We start from the raw sequence: 17,997 nt of genomic DNA, 5'->3' as shown, positions 1-17,997 counted from the left end.
AACACTCATTCGTAATCTCAACAGTTATCTTCTAGCACGGCATACTAAATCTTGGTATGGGGACTCACATCCGATGTTTCCAGTTCTAATCAGTTGGCGAATTAAACAGGAATCTTCCCTTTGTTGACATTTCATCATTTGATTGGACCAAATTATATAAACTTTCTTCAGCATCCTCATTTTCTATGAGATGTGTAAAAGTGTCCTGTGATGTTTTCAAATGAGGTATGTAGGCAATATGTGTTTATGTTTACTGTATGATTTGTTGCAGCCTGTCTTGCACTGCCTTTTGCAAACAAATGAATAATAAAAAAAAAAAATGTATGTATGTGTGTATGTATGTGTGTATATATATTTATATGTATTAGTATTCTCATTTACCCTTAATTTTTTATTTATAGTAAGCTGTGTAGTAAAAAGGCTATGACACAAAGCTATTTTAGATCAAGACCCCCAAGGGTGCGCTTCTTTGTTAATGTGTCTATGGTCCAATCCCTGTGGGTAGATCAGGTAATCCCGTTAGCCCTTTTAGTTGCTGGTTGTTTGTGAAGTACTGGCTGCTGGGTTGGAGTTTTTATCTTGGCCACTGTCACTCATCATCGTACTAGGGTGGCACATTACCCCCATTCCCAAGAGATGACACTTTACACTGTAAGCGGATAAGGTGACATGCTGGACAGGCAGAAGTTTCCCTTTTCCTGAGAACAGTGTATGGTGAATATTAGTGCTTAATATGCAGGACTGCTTTCTTAGTGGCCTAGCTATGTCCATGTCCCAGCATAAGGATGACTTGCCAGTAGCTAATTATGAGCACTCTGCCAGCTGCTTGCATTGTAGGATCCCACCCTGCCCGAGATAAATTATTCTTGATGTTGTGGCTCATCTATGCCTTCAATCTGCCGCTCATTGCGGTATATTATGTGCGCGATCACACACCTGGGATGCTGTCGACTTTAAGCCAATGCAGCTCTCGAGCTTCTGACTAGTCGTTCACAGAGATCATAATGTATAAGTTGTCTGGTTCTCTTTTGGCGCTGTGTTTCAGTAGTGGTACTTTCTTCAGGTAGTATTTCACCAGCAGAAGTAGGCAAACCACCCTCATGTATGGTAAAAATGCCACCCAGCTGCTGCTGGCCTTCTTGCAGAGTGTTATGTGAGCTGGCCTCAGGCAAGATGGATGAGGGTACATCAGGGCTGTCCTCGTTACCAGGGCAGGGGCCAAGCAGTGCAGGCAAGGCCATATGCAAGCACACTGCCTGACAGGCAACATCAGAACACAATACTCTAGTTACCCTGTTGGGCCTCAGCATGAGTGCTGCAGTCCTTCTTAACTTAGCTCTTCCACCATGCTGAGTGTTTCAAGGGTGTGGATGCTGTGGTTTCCAGAGTAGGTGCTGGGTTGCACACTTCAGTGTTGACAAAATATAGTTACTGTGTGGAGGGCTAGTATTGGGGTCTGTTGATGGGGTTTGAACTTGTAACAGGCATGGTGTTTTTGGGCCCTGGTGAGAGAAAGCTGTGGGTCTAGAGTTCGATCGACCCCTGTTGCGATAGCTGAAGTCCGCTGGTCTGAATTCATTGCCTCCCTGTATGCTTCAAATGGGGTAGAACCATTTCGGCCTCCCGAAAGTAATGGGACACATTCCTTCACCTCTCCCTCAGTAAGGAGATAGAACTGGCCATTCACTCTATACGTTTTTCTGCCACAATGGGGCCTGACGGACTTCCCATTTCTGTAATAAAAGAAGATATCTTCTCGTGGAGTAAGATCTTATTTGTGGTCTTCAGAAGTTGCTTCCTCTCCAGAAGCATTCCCCTCTCCTGAGTTGGTAGTATTATTGTACCTTTATAAAAAAAAAGAGTGATCGTACTTGTCCTGCCAACTATCAGCAGATCGCCGTTTTGGATGCAGTTGGTAAAATCTTTACTAAATGTCTGCTTTCCAGACTTACCACTTGGGAGGAGGAGAATAACATTATTCCCCTGGATCAATCGGTGTTTAGGCGCAATCATAGTACCCTGGATAATATTGCAGTGCTAGAAGTTATTACTGAAAAGTATGAGAAACTAAGAGGTAGAGTTGTCTATGCTGCTTTCATTAACTTTTCAACGGCATTTTATAAAGTGGACAGAGATTTGTTATGGAGAAAGTTGTCCAGTTTGGGTATGCCTTTGATTCTTCTAGAGTTAGTAATAGCACGTCACTCAACTACGTGGTGTAGAATTCTCCTAGTCGGTGATAAAGGCTTGTCCCAATAGATATCCACTGTGAATGGACTAAAGCAAGGATGTCTATTGGCACCCTTGCTTTTTTCCCTATATATATCAGTTTTTTTCCTATCTCAGAGCAAGGGCTTTCCCCCACAAATAGGTGGGTACTCTGTTTGTTGGTTATTATATGCTGACAACATTATAATCTTCGACGTAACCACTAAAGGTCTACAGAATCGTCTCCAGTTTCTGTCAAAGTACTCTTAGTCCCACTTTTTAAAGATTAATGCCTCAAAAAGTAAGGTTCTCTGCTTCCATGGCAATAAAAAGATGAACTTTCATAATTTCCACTGGTCATTAGGAAAGCTAAAAGTGGAAACTGTGAAATCGTATCCCTTCTTAGGTAAAATAGTTTGCGGGAATCTTAGTGATGCAGCTCATATTTCCTCCAATAAATCAAAAGCCGATTGTCAAGCAAGAGGTCTAGGGGCCCTGTATATAGATGTAGGAAAAAGGCATTTTTCGTACCTGTTATCTCTATAGAGAGCTAAAATTCCTGCATCCCTTCTCTATGGTTTGGAATTTATTGATACCTCTAAATGGGGGTTCTTGAATCAGTTGGAAGGTAAAATCCTTAGAAAACCTTTGTCTGTTAATACAGCAGTCTCTGTGGCGGCCTTAAGGCTGGAAATGGGTCTAAGAAGTGTGTATGTCCAGGGATTAGCAGGGGTCATACGTTGGGCCGCTTTGCTTATGACAAGCGAGGAAAATACTCTAAGGTCTGTGTTAAAGAAAGAAATCTTTTTAGATAATAATGACGTCAAGTACACCCTTAAAATTGAAAATTGGACTGAAGCAGGCAACGTGGTCATTACGTTTTCGGCTGGACGCTGAGAATTGTGCAAAAAATAGTTATTTTTTTAATTTACCAAATTCTTTAATAGTAAAAAAGCACAACCCTATATTTCATTGACTATCCCACACAGAGTTAGGTGTTTTTAGATGCTGCTTCGCCAGGGATTGCTTCCCTTGAATGCGCTTTTTGCGAAATGGCATAGCTCAGCTAAAGAGTGTCATTTTTGTCTTGCTAAAACCTAAGATTTAAACCATGTTTTATTTGTCTGTCCATCCCTTGTCTCATTCCCGTGTAAATGGTTAAAGCCTATTTGTCTTCAGCTCTCTCAGCTGTCTTCACCTGAGTTTCTCCGAGTCTTGTATGATTCTTCCAATTAACTGTTTTGCTTCAGAATTTAAAATTTTTAAAAATGTTTTCCATATTTATTCTACGTATATGCATCATAAAGTAGGTACATTGGTTTCCATGGAAACTGGGTTAGGGGTGCTGTATGAACCAATATAATTAGGTGGATCTCCTAATATGACACACTTTATTATACCTATATTTCATAGGTGGTTTGGTAAGGTATTTGTGTGCTCTTCTATATATTTAACTGTGTGTTTTTATGCGTGGATGAGCAAGGCACTTGACGGTCCTTGCTCATATTTAACCTTTGGTCTTTTACATGTGGTTTTCATTTTGAGGCACTTTATTATAATGCACTTTATGAGTCGTTGGGTACAGTTTGTGAGTACCTTTTTTACCCATGATTATTTTTGTGTTTTTATTGGCGGAGGGGTAAAGTATTTGACAGTCTATGTATATATTTTATCCCATTGTTTTATATGTGGATCTCATTTTGAGATCCTAAACATAAATAAAATTTGAATTGAATTGAGACTCAGTATTACTGATAACAGCCCTAAATTTGGGTCACTCATAATGACAGCTTACGTCTCTCTAGCATTGGATGCACTATTCTTGGAGGCTCATTGTGACATTTTTACAAATCTCAGGTGAATTAGGCACCATGTTGGATAGGGTCATATTTTGCTTAAATTGAAGAGCACTCCGTGCAAGGACGTCACTGTCGTCCTTTTCTTGATCTTGCTCAACAATGGGATTAGAACCATTTCTCACTGACTCAGCTGCTTTTAATAATACTTGGTGGAGTGGGCGGAGGGGTCACATGGGAGGGGTGTTCATGCAGTGGGGATGGTAAAAAAAAAAAAAAAAAAAAAACACTAACCTGAAGGATGATGCTTCGGAGTTCCTCGCCGCCTCTGTGCTTCTCTGCAACTTCTCTCACCACTCAATACAGACGCTTCTCTGATGCTGTTACCCAGCATGAAAGAAGCACCTGGATTGGTCTGAGCAGCCTGAAATGTCGCTCAGCTGGGGAATGGGAGCCTGCACTGATTCTTCACCCAGGCTGTTATACACAGCCCAGGTGGAGAGTTCTAAGTGTTCATGACAGTTTGGCTGGCCTTGGACGGCCAGCCAAACCGACATGCGCACTTAGAGTGCACACTACTACTCCTCACCCCGCTGACGACGATCGCCCATCCCCCACTGCCCTATGAGGAGGAAGCAAAAAATAAAATGATAATTCGATAGCTGTATCATCATTTTATTTTTCTGCTGCCTTCCAGCAGCATGGCGATGCACCTCCACCATAGCGTAGGGGCTGCCCCTGCACTGACTATTGGAAACCTTTGCATTTTGGATAATTCTGCCGAGGTATTTTGGACATAAGAGCCTACTGATAATAGAGGGATAGGCTGAGTCAGATATTCCTTTTCTCCAAGACTTCTATTCAGAGACACTTGCAGCCCTTCCACCATAAAGAAATTCAAGCATCCGTAAGAAATACCATAAAGGGAACTGTTCTTAAGAGGCACATATAGGGTACCCAGAACAGGGTATAAGGTGTTTGGACCCCAGATGGGACATTCTGCACTGCACACATGGAGACCTTATCCACTGCAGCATGCAGTGTATGGTTTTCCCTAGTGGCACATATGTGATCAAGGGGTTTGTTGTGTACACCTAGTATCCAGAATTGAGAGTACTTCTTGCCAAATGAATGGAGTAAAGGAAAATGATGTTAATTATATAGGGGGTCATTACGACCCTGGCAGCCGGCGGTAATGTGGCGGTAACACCGCCAACAGGCCGGCGGTGTTCCGCCAGCAATTATGACCGTGGCGGAATTGCCACGGCCATACCGCCGGCCCCTCCAATTGACCGCCAGGATTCCGCCTGGCGGTCATAATCCCCAGTGCAAGCACCGCTGCCCTGGGGATTATGAGTCCCCGACTGCCAGCCTGTCCGTGGCGGTAAACACCGCCATTGAAAGGCTGGCGGAAAGGGGACTTGGGGTGCCCCTGGGGGCCCCTGCACTGCCCATGCACTTGGCATGGGCAGTGCAGGGGACCCCAGGCATAGCCCTGTAGCGCATTTCACTGCCCGAATTTCGGGCAGTGAAATGCGCGACGGGTGCTACTGCACCCGCTGCACATCAGCATTGCCGCCGGCTCTATTACGAGCCGGCAGCCGGCAATGGCGGTATTCTGGCTCCCGTGGCCTCGGCGGTCTTTTTTAAAGACCGCCGAGGTCGTTATGACCCCCATAGTGTTATATTTGAGGGGAAAGTAGTGACTAGGCTAGGTTTTGGGGTAAAGATGAAGGACGAACAAAGGTCGTCTAATATTAATATGTCAATTAGTCCTCAGGGGAAGTGAAATGTTATTCAATTTTTTCATTCATCACCATGAAATTCTGGATTGACTGCCAATATCATGCTGTAAATGGATTTAACAATGGGTAACACACACTATTCATCTAATAGTCAGGGAGCATTGAATGAAGAGAATGTTTGCAACTACACTTTGATGATGCCATCGCTCTGACCACAAAGATGGACTCGGATTTCATTATTTTTTGCTTGGTGTGATCTATGTAATGGTTTTGATAGGTCTTTGAAGCAATTTCAGGAAACAGTGCTTGTCATATTAATGGTATTGGTAACCACATGTGATATGGCTAAGCTGGATCGTGCAGAGCTGGTCCAGGTAATTCCGGCTCTACCGCTGGGCTCAGCCCAGTACTCTGTCTGCCTTAACTGAACCACTAATTTAACTCTACCAGTTGAAAGGAGAAATGCTTTATTGATGAACACTAGCCCTAAAATGTGTGATATTGCCATACGTGATTAGAAGCTGGAGCTGAAAGGTTGCTCTTCAAGAAAAGTTGGTAAAGAGTTTGGAAAAAGCTGTGCCCACTTTCAGCACCCTTGATAAGACTCAGTCCCTGTTCTAAAGAGTGTCTGGTGTACAAAGTGACTTTGACTGCAGTGGAAGAAAGAAATAATTTTCTTGCAAAGATTTCAGTGGTTTCATAATCATAGTCATTTCAGAGCTTCTGTTCTTGAGCTGGGGTTTCCTGCAAAATGGAAGGATGGCCATAGACATATAGAACAAGGGATGTATGCAGGTATCTCCAGCGACAGTCACTTGTAAGTGCAGTATCCAATTCTTTCTTATCCCATTAACTGTTGAAAGGAGATTGCAGAGTCTTGTTCATAATTGAAAGTCAACAATAAATCCCCCCTGGGTTACCATGTCATTCCAAGTCTCTAAAAGTTTTTAAAGTATTTTGAAGTAGAACATTTTGATAAGATGAGTGGTGTGGATTATTTAAAAAAGGATGATAATACAGATTGCAAGGAGTGCTTTATTTTTTATTACTCCCTTTTTGGCAGAAAAGAACAATGTTTGATTATCTGTGATAGATTTGTGAGAGCTAGACACATTTGTTTTATACAAGTATGTCAAGTCAAGAGGGATGCATATTGTGATTTGGCATGATTTGCTTTGGAATTTAATTTTCTGTTATCAATTGCTGAGTTGCGTAAAAGAGTTCTTCATGTCAAGCAGAAAGGCAGGCATTATCTGTTGAAATGTTTCCTGACCGCACTCTCTTTGGGCTATTGGTGTTTCACAATGGTGTTGTGGTAAATTTCTTAATATATCAAGGAAAGAGTTCTGTATCCAATATTTTATCTGGATGACATACTTCTATTGTTGAGAGGTCTGTATGGATCAATTGTGCTCTGTGGAGGTTGGCGATGGAACTACATATTACTTTGGGATATCTACATTTCCAGGTGGATAAAAAACAGGTATTTTGAGTCTTCCACGCAGGCGAGTTTGATAAAGGAAGGTTTTTGTTGTCTTCTAACATCAGGGATGATGGGTACAAAGGCTTTAGATTTCTTGATTTGACTCCTTTTATCTTCAATTTAGGTTATCATTCTAAGTTGGTAACATGAATCTTTACATGTAAGAGTTTCCTCATTTGAGGTCAGTAATGTTTAGTACTGATCTAGATATCCACCTTTACATCTTCAGCCATTACCTCTTCGACATTACCTTTTTCTCTCATCTCCCATTGCCTTGTTGTGCATGGATTCTACAGGAAGCCTCTTTCACTTATACTAGTTTCTAAATATTGTGACTCACTGCTATTATGTAGCAACAGTTGATAACAAAATCTTTACCCACTGTTGGTATGTCATAAAAGCCTTCCAGGCCAGGCTGACAGCACTCTCTGAGAGCCTGTCAGTACAGTCCTGCTTGTCTGCTTTGATTGAAACCAGAAAGCACAGCTTCAGGAAGGGGAAGGAAGGCTGGTGGGGATTGTTTATGGATGGCATGCAAGGTTTTTTGTTTCACATTTGGGTCAGAAAGAAGAGGCCATGCTACGTACAGATCTCCCCTTACTCCTTTGCACTTGTGTTGTAGTTGAAAGCAGTGGCAGATGATTTTAGGGGTCATACACAACATGTTTTTCAGCTAAGCATTCTGAGTGGCATCACAAACAACTAAAGCGTCACTCTCTTTGTCTACTTGATGTCACTCAGAACCCCTCGGTGAAAAACATCCCCATACTTCCTTGTTACCCATCTATATTTTTATATGTTATGCTATATTTATCAATCAAGTTACTCTTACTTCAACCCCATTTCCTTGTTGGGTCCTTTACCTCACACTAACTATATCCTTTCTTTGTAGTAGGCAACCTGGCATGTTCATAGGGCACCTCCGCAAAGGCTTAAATCTTGTAAGCATGGGCCCATGGAACAAGGATGCTGTTCCTTGTCATGTCATGCCTGGGCATGTTGATGCAAGGAGAAATATTTGAATCGCGTGGAGAGAACTTCAGTAAATGTTTCAACCAGTTACCTGGTTTGTTTTCTGGTGATTTTGGCAGGTTTTATTCTTCAGGAAGGCAGGTTGATTGGCAGGATCATAATAGATATTTACCTACTAAGTCTTGTGAAATTGTGTTACAAGTGTTTGTGTAATGTGAATATGCTTGTTCGTTTGTTGACCTACCAATGAGAATTAGAGACTAGGACAACTTTCTATGAAGATTGCTTACATTTTCTGATTTCTTATACAGGCACCCTCTTGCATTGAAAGTGAGACATAATTGTACATCATATGTTACAGTATCACATTCTTCTTTCACTTTTATGCAAATTCTGAAAGGCATTTGTAAAGATAAAGTTACCTTTTATAGTGAGTCATTATTGATCTTCTTCCACTCCTCTTCCATTTCTAGCCTGTAAGATATAACATTTTATCTATCACTCTGTGTAAAAAGTTAGACAAGTATCTCTAAATCCAAATATGATTGTTCATGTGCACAAATATTATGTTATGTTTTTGTGCATGAATCTAAGACAGTATCCATGTGATAACTCAAGAGTTTGTGTTTTAATAATGAAACTTAAAATAAACACCATAGGGCAGGGAACATCTTATTATGACAATAGAGTACCCATTACGCATAAACCAAGAAACAACTCTATACCCAAAACATTTCAAAGGTAACCACAGAAACATCAAATGGTTTCATCGGTATAAAATTACCAAAATGATAAATATCAACATTCACCAGTTTGCAAATTATTTAGTCAACCCAGAAGGTGTAAACAAAATATAATTTTAATTCATAATAAGCAAATCATATACATTATGTATAAAGGTAAAAAGACTGATTAATTCAAATGCATACACCATGCAAGTACACACCAAGAATCCCATAAGGAAACAAAGAAGGAACTTAAAAGGAAATACAAAAATAATCCCACAAAATGAAGAGAACGATGCTAGTGGCAGAGTATTGGTAATCGAACAGACAGAAGTCAGTCAATCACAACTTCACTCATCTTAAAGCGAAGCCACCAAGAACAAATGGAAATATCAGTGCATGTTTCAGTGGTAACAACAGATCATCAATCCACCTTAATTAGACCATGTTTTGACAATTGATCGTTTATTGCCCAAGGAGCTTTTTAAGAGAGATATATGTAATCTGAGAACTGAAGACGTAATGACTTTACTTAACTACACAAAATTTTTCTTTGACCTCTTGCATTTGTTTTCGGTGAAGTGAATGCTTTTTATAGTTTGTGCTACTAATACTTATTGTCTGATATACTCTCAATTATTGGTACCCTTCAGACACTTATGTAAGCAGGCTTGGCCTTTGAGATATTATTGTTGTTTTTGTTGATTTCCCACTAATTACATGTTGGGTGTTTTTTTCAGACCCTTGATATCACCAATAATTTGGAATGTCCAATAGTATTCAAGGTCATCGTTTTCAAGTCCTGATGAAGGTGTATTGAAGTCTGTTGTTACCCACCAAAATGTGCTTCAACATTTTTATTGGTCAATAGCGTCTTGGCTTTAAGACAAGTAAAGTTGTGATTGACTGACTTCTGTCTTCATTTGAAGACCAATTCTCTACTTTAGTACCATGTTCTTCATTTCATGGGACAGTTTTATTGATTTCCTTTTAGGTTCCTTCTTTGTTTCCTTATGGGTGTTTTGATATTTACTTTCTTGGTATATGTATTCGAATTAATCAATCTTTTGTACCTTTATACATTATAGATATGATTAGCTAATTATGAGTTAAAATGGTACTTTGTTTACATCTTCTGGGTTGACTAACTAATTTGCATATTGATGAGTGTTGGTATTTGTTGTTTTGATAATTAAAGACCGAAGAAACCACGGGAAGTTTCAGTGGTTACTTTTGATAACGTTTGGGTACAGAGTATTTGTTTCCTGGTTTAATAATAAAATATAACAGTCAAGATCAACTTTGTTTTTTTTAACAAAACAGATTACCATTTTGGAGTAAGTTTACTACATTCGATATTCACAAACCCCAAGGGAAAACTTAGTACAAAAGTGTAAGTTACATGTCTACAACCTCAGCATAATGCAGTTTGAATATTCTTGAGTGGGTCAATAATGCCCAGCCCTAGGCCTCTCCCTCACCTTCCCTAAACAACTTTTACTCCTCCCTAATACCTTCCACTTTTGTAGAAAGTCTGCTCCTTTTTCCATTCACTCCTTCCAAACACACTGACATTTACTACTAAAATGTTTACTTGTTTGTGCAGAGACTCCACTGTCAGGTAAAGAACTCTGCACAAATAAGTATAGGTAATGCAGAGGTGTAAAATTCTGCATGTAGTTTGGGAGTTGCAAATTGTAGCACGTTTTGTAGTACTACAAAACGTACTAAAAAGTGCAGTTTGTGAATCAAGCCCTTACTACTCCTTATTGATTTGGACTTGTAAATATGGACATGGATGGTTAAGAAGCATAGGCAAAACAAACAGAAGATGAAAGTCTGGTGATGTTGAAGAATAAATGTTGGGATGGATAATTAAAGGTTAGTGGTTGTGAATGGAGAAAACTGCACGCAGTTTCCAGGTTGTTTCTCCCCCAAGCTGTAGAGAGTACATATGCTGCACATATCAGCGGAAGACTTGAACCAACCAAACTTGTGTAAGGAAACCATCACAGAGATAGACCGCATCTCTAGGATTGCTTAGATGGGCTTGAATAATTGCCTTCCTACTGTTAGAGAGCAATCATCTCTAGCAATTGATTCAGCCAGGGCCTGCAGTCACAAATGCCAATGATCTCCTTATCAATCTCTAGACCGAAGAACAGCTTAATCAGCTACAGAGACAGAAGTTGGAGGTAAAGTGGTTGCATTCACAATGAAAAGAGCTCACCTTGGTGGTTAATCTTTCCTGATTTTGGTGGTGCACATGCTGCTTTTTTGATAAATGGAGAATTGTTCATGGTTTTAATAGGTACCCTGAGGAGTTGCATCTTACCACACCACAGCCTGGTGGTTCTAAAGCTCAGTGCATCAAAATAACTCATTTTCAGCTAAAATGTGGTAACATTATTCTTCTCGGAGGATTCCTGTGTACTGCTAGTAATACTTCGTGGATTGCTCCCAGCACATTCCAGTGGATGGGTCTCACACGTTGCATTCACTAAACAAAAGATAGGATCTTCCTCCTACCTCCCTTCTTCTTGAGATAAGAGTCTGGTTTGCTTTCATTGTGAACACCAAGATAACACACAAAGACAATAACAAAAGGAGACGTAAACAAAAATTGGATTGTGGATGTATTATGAAGAGTAGAATTGATGACCATACTAGCATAATTGTAGAAAACACCAACATAAAATATGCCAAGGTCAAAACCCACAACAGGATGCAATACAATTCTGTTCTTTCATATACTTCAAAATGTTCACAGACCTAGTACAAAGCACAGAGCGGGTTGCAAGGCTGCGCTATAGTTGTAACGGAACCATCTAGTAGTATGTACATTTATTGTTAGCAACAATATGTCATACAATATAAAATATATTTACATAAAGTCTTTCATACATAGCATAATTGTACATTTTATAATAAGATCATAACAATCACACAATAAAAATACGAGATCCTATGACACACTTGAATGAGCACCCAATATACTAAACTAGCAAAAACTGCAAACGTGTATTGTTTGCTTTCTCATCAGAAGTATGTTTACTATCGCCACAAAATGATTGCACATGCCAATTGCACATTTCCAGAAGCAAAAGTGCGCAGTGCTCGCTTCCTCACCAAAGATACATTACATATATCAATAAATTCCACATAACAATTATGAGGCTCACAGCTTAAAACGCACTGACCTCCCTAGAATATGATATACTTTAACCCATCTCCATTTTTGACAACTAGCCACACTGCCCATATCTAGGAGGACACAGAGCTAAAATGACTTCATCATTGTTCTTAAAACAAAATGATACATCCAGTCTCGATCTACTGTTTTAAAACCTAAACAGAGGAAATAGCCAATGTTTACAGGCTCTAGCCAATTGTGTGCAAAGTAATACTTTTCCACTAAGAGAACAGTCACAATATTAATCCCCTTTTTCAAGGCTACGGCATCTCACTAAGTACTCGCTAATAGGAAAAATACTGATTCTAAACTCCAGATACAGAGTACGTTTCATTTCAGTATAGTTTTGGTCCATAGAATTTTCAAACCCCACTTCAATTTTAAAAGGGTGTTTTGTCCAGTAATAACTTTCCTCACATGTTTCAGTAGTTTTGTATATCTCCAAATTCTCTAATAAATGGACACCATTGGAGATCAGTCAGCAGCTGTCATGGGGTTAAATATGCGCAGGAGACTTACTGGACACAGCAGCATGATCGCAGAAGTCCATGTCCTAGTTCTCATGCTCAGAACAAGGTGTGGCTTCTTCACCTTCTCCGCACTGTCAGTGTTGGTGTTTCCATGGCCACAGTGAGTAAGGGGCTGTTCCACAGGCCGGTTGGGTGACAGTCTCAGACAGCGGCAGGAAGAGTGCTCGAGCAAGGAATGTGTGTGTAAAAGAGGACCGATGTAAAATAAGGGGTTCTTCTTAGGTCTTCAAGGCACCATCTCCTAAAAAAGGTGCAGATAACCTTAAATCTAATCCCATCCAAGACTGTTGCATTTCTAATTCCTATTGTCTGACGTTCCAATTGCAAAATGGAGCTTTTCTTTTTTCTTGTGATGTCATTTCCTACTTGGTCCATAAATAAGGTGAGACCATGAATGGCAAACAAAAAGAAGGGGAGAAAGTAAAGAGGTCTAATTCCAGCTTCTATATTTTTCTCTCTGGGGAAGAACGTAATTATTCAGGGTGCTCCAATTCATCTAATAAAATGGCAGTTTTTGTTCCATTATGACCAGCTGATTATGTATCTTGCCAGTGAATGTCAGCAGTTATCTGTACTCCTTCATTTATGCGGGATTGGTTGTCTTCCTCAGTTTTAAGTCAACCACATGCAGAGTAGGTGTGCTTCTGAAAAAAACATCAACCACAATCGAGCCTTTGTTTCAATAGGTCCTGTGCTCCAAGCTCACCCGCTAATTGTGCCTTCCCTTTTTTGAAAATGAAAGACCCTTGCCCCACTTGAGAAGAGGGTGAAGACTTTACAGGAACAGTCTCCAAAATAGCTTTTTTCGATCCTATATGGAGTGAGGATTCAGCGTCAGGTTTTCATCGGCTGGCAGCATCACTAATACAACCCAACCAGCTCAAAGCCTGCGTAGGCACCTGATCCCTGGTCTAGTTGCATTTCAACTGCCTGCTCACAGTGCTCCTCGAGGAGAGAGGCAGGATGAGGGGGATGCGGGTTCAGAGCAGGAAAACTATGTCTGCACACCCTACCCACCCACATTTTAATCAGACACTTCACCGCCTCTGGCCTCACAGTGAATCACACAAGTTTGCTGTGGTCTCTGACTCCTCCCATGTCCCAGGGGCCTTGCGCTCTCACAGTCCAAGACCACAGGCACCATCCAGGAAAAGAAGGCCGCTCGTATCTCAAATTTGATTGTCCATCAAGAGACCATGGTTTCTCTCACTTTCAGCTGATAATGCATTGATCAGGAAGGAGATTATCCAGTGAGAGGTTACTGAATGAGGGGTTGAGGGAAGCAGTGGTTAACTGAGAGAAAAGGGAGTAGTGAGAGAGCGTAGCTTATATAATCTATATTAACATGAAATGTTTATGAATCAATGTGTGATGATACCGCATAGAAACTATAATAATAGTAATTTTGCTTAGACGTGCGTTTGAATAGTGACCACGATGATTGGCCACCAATGTATACATAGACTAATAATAATGACCAAAGTGATTATATTATGTTTAAATAAGTTTACACTAACATTTGCGTTATTAAATCTGTACTGAAAACCTCATAGGCCTTAAGTTAGCATGAGCCGGAGCTTACCTGCCTGGCTCTCATATTAAATGCATTTTTCTATTTTCCAGTGTGCTGACTCACAAGGGGCCATGACCCTGTTTATTCTTTTTCTTCGATTTGGAAGATGAATGTAACCATGTTAGATCCGTTCTCACCATCTCCCCTCGTCCACAGACTAAATGTTAAAAGTAAATTGAAACAATGTAGGATAATCTAATGTACAAGGTCATTCAAACCAGTGAAGACAATGGAACTGCTGACCAAAAGATGTGCAAAGAATTACAGAAGGATGAAATCACACCGGACGTACCACCTCTGAAGATGTCAATTACGAAGACCAATCAAAGACTTGTAAAATAATATGGGGTGAAAAGTAGGATTACCTAATGTGTTCTATGATAGGTTAAAGATATTGGGGTATAACAAATGTCCAATAGAATTTTAGGGGAATGTACAACGAAAAAGGGATAAAAACCCATGTCACAGGGAGTCAAGGTGAATTAGGTAGGGAATGCTATTGATTTTATCCAGAAACTCTGTCACTCTGTTTGGTGACTTGATATTTTATTAAACCATCCTCACCCTAGTTTTGTCCATTTACACTTTTCCTCCTTATGAGGGAAGTGCCCTTTTGCCCCGGAGCTGAGTCCTGACTGATGGCGATTTGATTGAAGTCCTGAGGACCAAGACTGAACCTGTGCGCTGACCTACAACTTTGGAGGGTAATTATGACAATGCAATTGTAATTTGTCTGTTTGCTTTTCCTTTCTAGGTACCAACTGCTGGTTTTGACAGAGGCCTTAGCTAGATGTTTGCCAAATTGGTGTTCTAAATTGTTTTGCATGAAGCCCAACATGCAAATGCTAATCAGTGGTTAGGACAGGTGTTCATCAAGCTGACGCAAATAGACAAATGACCGAGATTATGCTTTGTTGAACTGACGCGTTATTGACACTCTGCTAAATTGATCTGTGTTCACGCCGTGTTATGTTCTGATGTTTATGATTTTCGCTTTAATGAAAGCTTATCAAAGTTGCCATATCGTGACTATGCTATTATGTTTCTTGGTTTTGAGGTTGACGCATTTGCTCTTAGATTGTAACTAATAGGGAATAAAACTCATAAAATTCTACTAAACTGGTGTGATTATTCATGGCTGAAAAGTCATGGTAGCGTCTTGAATTGATTAATGACTTTGACTAAAATGAGGTGTATTGTCGTGATAAATATTGATGACATTATAGACATATTGATTGACATATTGATTAGTTATCTCGTCCTAAGGTGTCTCTCAACTGGGTCAAAAGATTTGTTGGCCTAAAACGAGTCCTGATGTGTAATAAATTATCATAAAGGGACACGTTAATAGTAGCAATGAAAGAACAGTAGATGATGAGATGTAGGAAATGTGTTATAGCCGTGAGGCACGTTTGTTGGCTGCAAGAAATGAACTAAAGACCATAGAAGTTTGCCTGAGTTACGAAAGAAAGTGAATTAGGAGTGTTTAGTAAGCGAAGAGAGATGACAGGTGCTAGCAGGTATTGAAGGAGGTATTGTACTAGAATATCATAACCAAAATATCATCCCACACAAATGTTATGTCCTAAATATTGTTTACGAAAATATTTCCCCATTTGAATGAATACTGGAAAAATCACACCGAACAAAACAATATTTTTGTAAATTTTATTTAAAACAAGACAGTTCTGTCATACAATATTTCTGCTAACAATTTTGTGACTTTCAACCATTTCTGAAAAACGTCTGACATTAAGCGACTATGGCATGTGTCTTGAAGTGGCATAGTTGCTGAAAATGGGGGGCTGGAATCAGTGGCGGACATCAGCTTTAGGAGGGAGGGGGGCAGGCGGGAAGCACACACACAGTCATTCTTTCATACAAACGCACGCACATCAATTAACAACACTCATAACATTCAAACATACACGCACGCACCAAACATTCATTTTAAAAGATCACACACACACACACACTCATTCTTTCACACACACACACGCACGCACGCACATCCATTAACAACACTCATAACATTCAAACATGCACGCACGCACCAAACATTCATTTTAAAAGATCACACACACACTCATTCTTTCACACACACACACATGCACGCACATCCATTAACAACACTCATAACATTCAAACATGCATGCACGAACGCACCAAACATTCATTTTAAAAGATCACACACACACACACACACTTACCTTCAGCCTCGGAGGTCCCAGGAGGATTGGGACTGTTGCCTTCCCTCATGGCTGACCTTAGGTCAACCAATGAGGGAAGGCAGCAGTCCCAGCCTTGTCACAGAGTGCGATGCGGTCAATGAGACTGCTGACCCCACCCTACTCTGTGACGAAGTGTCACTGATTGACACTCGCCCTGGGCGCTTCAGGGCTTAAACCTGAGGCGGCCAGGTCGAAGTCAATGGGTGACGCTTTCCTCGTCACCCAGGGGAGCGCCTCGAGGCACCTTTGCTGAGCTGAGGAGATCATGCCCATAGGACCTGTGACCTCCTCAGCCCAGCAAAGTTCAGCTCAGACAGCCAGGGGTCTGCGCAAATCGCGCATGTCTGCTCCTGGCTGCCTGACCTGAACATGAAGTGTCGGTCAGGCTGACCTTTGTTCAGCCTGACAGACACTCTTCATGAGGGGCAAAAGGTGGGGGGGGGGGCGTGGCGCCTCCGCACTAAAGGACGGGACACGCCTGGCTGGAATATACTCTGATTAATAACCAGTAACTGTGATTATTTCAAGCCTTCCAATCCTTTACTGTTTTGTTTCCCCCAATGTAATGCCGTAAATGCAGTGGGTATACCCAGACATGGGTCCCTTGCTTACTGTGTCTTAGGAAAAAAATGTATGCCTCACTTTTGAGCCCATAACAGGCTGAAACCAGTCTGGGGTTACTTGAGCTACCTTTAAGGGGAGCTGGCTTGGGAGTAGGGGCTGGACTGTGTCTATTGGAGCATATTACATATGGATAGTTTCAACCTGCATTGGCGTAGTGGGTAAAACACAATGCACTGGAATGCAAGGCCCCAAGAAATGACCAGCATCTGAGATTAGTTCAAGCATTTCACCATATCTTTTTGCTTTTCCCACTAGGAGTGACATAGGCGTAACCCACTGAAAGATACCGATTCCCAAAATCACACAGTAATTTTGAAATCTCTGGTGGCTGTGACTTCTCGAGCCCATCAGAAAATTAAAAGACTAGGCAGCGGGCTTAACAGCAGCATAGGCAAAGCCCAAATAAAGATGTGGCATTTTATAAGCCGTCAGGCAATTTAATGCTCATGTTGTCCACCTTTGAGCAGTGTTGGTGTAGTTCACTTGTAGACACAGTTCCCAAAAACACTAACAGGCCATGTTATAATTTTTTTTATCTAGGGTACAACAGACATCTGCTCAAGTTGTTTGTGCCCCTGGGGCACATTGGTATTATAGAAGAGGCCGTGGATGCTTGTGTGGCCCCTTCTGTAATATGGATCAGGTGGCAGTAAAATGTGTGCCATTGTGATCACTTGAGTACATTTCATCATTTGCACGGGGCATGTGGTTCCATGCAAATGAGGGAACTCATAGCAATCACACCTGTGCATTTTATTGAGGCGGGCACAATAACAAGAAGCTGTCAGAAGATGCACTGATTGTGAGCCACATAGAAGTGGCACCCAGCCAGTGAGCACCATGATGACGCACCTTGAAAGGAGAGTAGTGGGTTCCAAGGACCTTCTGGGCTTCCCCCTGAAGACGGATGCAGTCAT

General features: G+C 41.0%; 1 protein-coding gene across 4 annotated transcripts in view; it reads right to left on the bottom strand.

Annotated features, from left to right (window-relative positions):
- The window catches only part of NMS (neuromedin S), a 418,782-nt gene that overhangs the window by 16,263 nt on the left and 384,522 nt on the right, over window positions 1-17,997 (bottom strand). For all 4 annotated transcript variants that reach the window (XM_069204401.1, XM_069204398.1, XM_069204399.1 and 1 more), the window contains one exon: window positions 8,627-8,678. In XM_069204401.1, the coding sequence (XP_069060502.1) occupies window positions 8,643-8,678 (36 nt within the window). In that variant the 3' untranslated portion in view covers window positions 8,627-8,642. The remainder of the gene's footprint in view (window positions 1-8,626; window positions 8,679-17,997) is intronic.

The sequence above is a fragment of the Pleurodeles waltl genome, chromosome 8, assembly GCF_031143425.1.
Source record: "Pleurodeles waltl isolate 20211129_DDA chromosome 8, aPleWal1.hap1.20221129, whole genome shotgun sequence".
NCBI classification, from domain to species: Eukaryota; Metazoa; Chordata; class Amphibia; order Caudata; family Salamandridae; genus Pleurodeles; species Pleurodeles waltl.
The sequence above is the reverse complement of the archived record's forward strand: the minus strand, read 5'-3'. Positions and strand labels throughout refer to the sequence as shown.